This window comes from Rhea americana, unplaced genomic scaffold (assembly GCF_003343005.1).
Source record: "Rhea americana isolate MKP2758 unplaced genomic scaffold, rheAme1 scaffold_20, whole genome shotgun sequence".
In the NCBI taxonomy this organism is placed as follows: domain Eukaryota; kingdom Metazoa; phylum Chordata; class Aves; order Rheiformes; family Rheidae; genus Rhea; species Rhea americana.
Window position 1 is genome coordinate 28,256 of NW_028186150.1, and position 6,217 is coordinate 34,472.

A 6,217-nucleotide genomic window follows, 5' to 3' on the forward strand; every position below is an offset into this window, starting at 1 on the left:
TAAAAAGCTGTTCTTGGCTCTTTCCTTTCTTGCTTACTTCTTTTTACATTATTTATTAATAGCTTCTTTATTTCTATTTGAGTATAGACAGCATGACGCAGCTGGGCAGAGGACAGTGGGGTTTTTTTTTCAGGGAGTTGTTTTTCCTTGCAAAATGTCCTCCTTGCGGGCTGCCCCTGCYGGCCTGCCTCCTGCACCTATGCAGGGCCTGCGATTGGCACCGGCTTCCTGCTCTGCGCTGCTGGGCTTGCGCTGGGTGTGACTCCCAGCAGGTTGGCACAAGCTCTGTGTGTTTAGAGGCGCAGCAAGAAATTACAACAACAACACGCCACAAAAACCATGCTGAGCAAGCTTGAGAGTGACTCTTAATAGGACTCACCTCTGGAAACTAGGCTCTTGTGTTGCCTAGACTGCAGTGGCTTGTGTGACTCTGGAATAATACCTGCAGCAGAGGATCGTCTGTCAGGCAATAAAGAGCTTTAGTAGATGATTAAAGATGGATATAAAGCCAAGGATGGTTTYTTGTTTGCATGATGTGGTTCTGAAGGCACTGGAGGGGTTTATTATTTGCTGACCTGACTGTGCAGTCAGGGCCAGTCAGGTGGGGCTTGCTATAGATGGTGGGCTTGGAAGAGGACGTGTGTCTGGAAGACTGTGAGGCAGAGGCTCACTGCTGCTGTGAGCTGCTGCCACAAGTCTGAACATGCTTAGGGGTGCTGAGAGCCAGTTCAGTCCCTGCTGCGGTGTGCAAGGACACCGGCCATGAGTGCACCTGGGCCTGGACAGCTCTGGGGCCAGCTGACAGAGGGCAAGTCTGGCTGGAGGGTGGATGCACATTTTGGTCCAGAGGTTTCTGGTTGATTGACCTGTGCGCCCTTCCAGGAGTGAAAAGCAGGTAGGCTCTAGGAGCCACTGCAAGGGTGTACATGAGGCGGAGGCAGCTTCCCAAAGCTGGAATAGGAGCCATGGAGGAGGGTTGTGAGTGTGGTTGGCAGTGACAGCCAACTCACTGTTTTTGAGCCAAAGGAAGAAATGACAGCAGGGAGGGATGACCTGGAGAGAGCAGTGAGGGAAGAGGTATCCTGAAGGCAGCTCTGCAGGCAGGGAAGAGAGGCAGGCAGACAGCTAAGGCAGCTGAGCAGGACTCAGCAGGGAGGAACTACATCTTGAGGATCCAGAGCAAAACAGTTTGTAGACCTGGGCCTTTGGGAAAGAGCATCAACTATGTTCTTTAGCAAACCTGAAGCAGGTACTGCAGGCAAGAGCAGAGGAGCTAACGGGTGCCAGAGGACTCCTGAAAGTTGTGTCAGCTTTTCTGCTGGGCAGGAGGCTGTGTCCTCCCTAGTCCTTTACCAAAACACTGGAGATAGTGCACCATGTCTGCTGTAAGTTCAGTTTTGAGCAGGTCCTCATAGTAATCAGAGTTTGAAGGTCATTTTGAAGCAGATTTATGGTTCTGTAAAGGGTTCTGTTCAGAGAGTCATGAGCCTAAAGATTTATAAGTTAGTCGGACAGGGGAATGGCTTGCTCACCATGTTCACAGGGGAAGGATATAAAGAAATTTACTGCTTCCTTGACAATTGTAGTTAGAGATTAGGGAAAAAAAAACCTGTACTCTTGCTAGAAGTGCAGTTACGAACTAAGGCAGACTATTAAGGGAGGTCATGGATCTCTTCTACTGGAGAGTTTTAAGAACAGCTTGGATAAATAATAAGGAAGATCTAGAAGTAGTTGCTCCTGTGTTTCTCTGGAGAGAGACCTCATGACCTCCTAAGAGCTATTCCAGCCTTGTGTCTTCCTTCTAAGACGGACTTATTGGATGGACCAGTTTTACATGAGAGTCTCTGAGAGAAGATTCGTAGTCTCAGTGTATTGCCCAGGGTAACAGGATCCTGGTCCCCAACCAGAGCTGCTAGGCAGTAGGAAAGACAAACAATAACTGACTCCACCTACCAGTAATATGGAGACAGCAGGTTGTGAGATCTAAAGCCCAAGAATGTGCACACAAAAAAAGCATTTCCCTCGACCACGACAGTAAAACCACCAGACAACCACATATAGCATGTGATTTCCCAAAAGCATCAGCCCAAATCCCAACTTCTTTGTGCTACACACTGTTTCCCAGGATCAGATCACAGTGGCAATGTGTAAAAGACATTTTTAAGCACTGAAAATTAATCATATTTTCCCCAACATTGTTTATGGAAACTGTGGAGAGTACTTCTGCCACTCTGCTCTCTTACCAGCTAGCTTTGAGCTCGCAAGCCCTGAGATTTAAATTCTCTGTGAGGATAGAGGATGTTTATGGTGGAAGTTCTCATCCCTGGGACGTTAGGGAGAAGTTCAGGCTTATTCTGTGGAGTAAAAGTTTCAACAGTAAATYTGAAGAGAGTTGCCTGATATCCTTTAGAAACAGAGTCTTTTGTCCTCTTCCTGGGTCTGTATCCGTGACAGTATTGTTGCTGTGCATTGCTAATGGAAGCTTATGTGCAGTCCTTAGGCATCATACCATCTCCTTACCAAGGCTGCAAATGGTTTGATGAGAACTCCCAAATATTTGGAAACTTCGGCCAGATAGGACTCTGATACTGACTGGAAAGAAAATGAATCAGGATGAGTCTGGTTACACAAGTGACACAAGTGTGTAACCAATGTCATTGCCTTCAGTGGAACTACTCCAGTGTAGAAGAGAGATGTTTTTGATTGGTCATCTATAAAGAACTGTTGGTTTTGGTAGTTTTCTGAATTCCTTTTGTTAACACTTTTTGTTGAGGCTTTCTGGAATCTTTTGTATTTCTTAACTGTAAAGGGAACCATCAATTTATGATGATCACGTACATAATAAATAACAGTTCAGCCAGTTCCAATAAAACAGCAAATGTTCAAATTTGAAAATTAAATCTCTTGTTTTCAGTGCTGTTCTGTGCTTTCCTGTGCCTTGTGCTGGTGTAGTATCACAGGTTGCTAGAGGTCTAGCTGTTGTAGCACTGATTAATGTATTAATATTTTGAAAGGTGACAACAGCTTTAATATGCTGGTATTCCATACTTGTTATCCTTCAGAGCCAAATGCATTGGGTTCATCCCAAATGGTTTTAGCCCCGGTATGACTAGATCTCTAAAGAAAATTATTTCGACTTACAAATGATCTTTTCTCACCAGCATAATCATTTTGGGGTTTAGGTTTCAAATTTATCAGGAACTAGAATCATCTGGGTTCCACAAACCGTATCTATAGGTCAAATGCTGTTGATAAGGAATTTGTTGATGTATGATGGAGACTACAGCATAATTTTCACCATAGTATTCAGATTGACAGTTCAGTGAGAAAACAAGCTAGAATCTGACCATGTTAATAGGCACAGCAGGATGTACTCTTTATTTTTTGTCCTGAATGCTTAAGCTTGGAAACAGAGTACAAAATTCTGATAGTAAAATATTTTTAACAGGGAGAAGACTACGAGGAAAAGCATTCTACAATGTCAATGGTAAAGTGTACTGTGAAGAAGACTTCCTAGTAAGTAAGATTTCAGGCATCTTTTCATTGTTTTTAAACCAAATTGTTCTTTTATATTGACTTATTTGCTTTGAAAGAGTCTTCTGGGCCTATTTTTGCCTCTGTTGGGATTGCAAAGCGTTTTACCATCAACTCCGTGATGACTGGATCAGGCCCTTAGTTTGAAGTGGTGACTGTGAAACCAAGTAACTGTCCATAAGCCATCACAAAGTGTAAATTTTGAGAATAAACACTGGAGTGGCTCAAGCTCTGAACTAGAATTGCAGCCACAACGCCTCACTTGCCAAGCTAGAGCTCAAAGTCAAACATCTGGGGAATACCAGTCATAACAAGAGGGGAGACGTTTTTGACTGGAGCACGTCATCACTATGTACAATGTTGCTTTGTTACAGGCACAGTTTTAATTACTGCTCTGCTAGGAGTGATGTGGAGCTACATTTGTGATTAGCTAAAATCTGTTAGCCACAGAGGAGCAACTAATTTTCTCTCCATGCACCCAGAGCTTTTACAAATGCTATGCTTTAATAGAGACTGAGTCATGAAAAGAAAAATGAAGCATGTTGCTGAGTGGTGTTGTTCCAAAAGTGAAATATTTGTGGAATTAAGGGTGAGGATTGTGCAGTACTTGCACACAGAGAAAGAGTTGATAACAGACCATTTATAATTAAGAGAGCGCTGTGGCTGGGAATTGAAATCAGACAGGAATGATGTATTTTAGCTTATAGGATGAATTGGAGAATCAATATATTGCATTTGCAGCACCTTATTTATTGAAATAACATTCATTTAGAAGCTTTGGTCTTCAAGAATGACTTTCCATTTCTAATGAGTACATTGCCATCCTTTTTGCAAAGGAATTCGTCAAAGTATATCCCACAACAGAAATGTTATTGGTACTTCAGAGTGTAGAAATGCATTTCTTGTCAATGCAATCCATAAAAATCCTGGAAATGCCTAAAATATAAGCTGTATTTGCCTTCATTTGTTACGCCTTTACTCTCAGCCTACACAGCTGGAGTATTCCTGCAGAAATTAATATGAGATGAAACGATTCAAACATTTGAGATTTTTGTTTTAGATTGTGTTAGAATCTACTTTCCCCATGATCAAAACTTTCATACAGATTTAATAATGTGATTATTGTTGTTATCTTGTAATTTCAGCCTAAACATGACAATTTTAAATGCAAAAATCTAAATTTCTTTTTGGATAATGTTCAGTTTTCAAAGGAAGGAAATGTCTTTAGCCCATTCTGTAGTTGGCTTCTGGAGAGAGAAACTTGCAGTCATTTTCCCAAGAAAATTGGAGTTAGGGACCTAATAGAATTAAACTTCGTGAAAGTTAGAGGACTGTTAGATATTTAAGACAGAGATTTGTAAACCTGAATCTTTTACTGGTACATCTTAGCAGTTTCACAGTAGCACAAGGGCATGTGAGAGAAGCAGGCCAAGGGACTGACTGCTGCATCAGGCAGCAAAAGAAATTAAATTGTGACATTATCTCTAACAGTGTTAAATTAGCCAATTCTCAGAAGATGATTCTATCCTCTCTTAGCTTCCCTTTAGCTACTCATAGCAAAAATACTAGGAATTGCCTTGCTTCCCTAATGGAATGAAACAACTTTGCCTATTTTAATTTAGATTTATGTGAACTGAAAAAGCTTAAAGCCTAGAAGTCACAGGAAAAGGCTGTGTAAAGTAGCATTTAATAAGGAAGTCATTTTAACAGCTTCTTGCTGTTGCTCCTAACCACTTTGAAATTCAAAAAAAGAAAAAAGAGAGGGAAAAAAAAAAGTCCAAAGGAGATAGTCAAATGCTTTTTCTGTATAACAGAAGATTTCAATCTCTGCTGTAACTGCAAACCTCAGTGTAGCTTTATATATAGCTTTTCAACTGATGGCACCACAGTAAGATATTAGAGAAGTAACAGATAGGATGCAGACTATCTAGGGGTTCTGTTTAGTCCCCCTTCTTATCACAGAGGGCTTGTTACTCGCCTTTCTTCTCAAGCTTGTGACCCTCTGGTTCTAGACAAGTTGGGACACTCATTTGCAATGAAAGCCAGGCTGGAGGAGGAAGTAAAAATCTTTGCCTCAGGATGTGTTAGGCTAATTTTGCAGTCTGCCCTCTGACAACTGCTATGCAAGCTTTGCAGGCCAAGCAGAGAGAGGCAGCAGAGCTCTAGGAGTTGCTGTACATTATAAGTGTCCTGAGTTGTCCCATAGCCCTGAGTCCACTGGTGCCCCACAAAGACCTGCCTCCTCCCTCCCTGCAGCCTCTGTCCTGAGCAGCAGCAAGAGTGTGCACTCTTACTTTCAACACTTCTGGAAACCAGGGGACTTGTCTCCTAGCTCATTGTAGCCTGTTTTTGGCCTCTAAAATACAGTCTAAGGTAGATCGGGTCAGATTTTGAACACATTCTTAGGTAACAACATAGGAAAGGATAATTTTAATTTAGGGGAGGAAATGGAGCAGTCTGTCTACATTATAATTGTGTTCCTGCTAACAAAATATGGTCTCCCATTGGTGTCCATGCTTTATGGGTCGTGTTTTTAAGAGAATTGAGTTGTCATTTAAAGTATGGTAAAGCATGGTGCCAAAAAACTTTGACTATCAAGCTACCAAGCTGTCTGCAGTTGTGACATGAGGAGCCCTTAGCATCAAGCACCTAGCATCTGGGCCTTCTTCTTCTTTTTTTTTTT

The 6,217-nt window shown here is 42.0% G+C and overlaps 1 protein-coding gene across 1 annotated transcript in view; it reads left to right on the plus strand.

Moving 5' to 3' along the window:
• Window positions 1–6,217, plus strand: part of LOC146596461 (Wilms tumor protein 1-interacting protein homolog) — a 50,111-nt gene that overhangs the window by 25,373 nt on the left and 18,521 nt on the right. Inside the window, exon 2 of the mRNA XM_085303740.1 lies at window positions 3,449–3,516. Within this exon, the coding sequence (XP_085159866.1) occupies window positions 3,449–3,516 (68 nt within the window). The remainder of the gene's footprint in view (window positions 1–3,448; window positions 3,517–6,217) is intronic.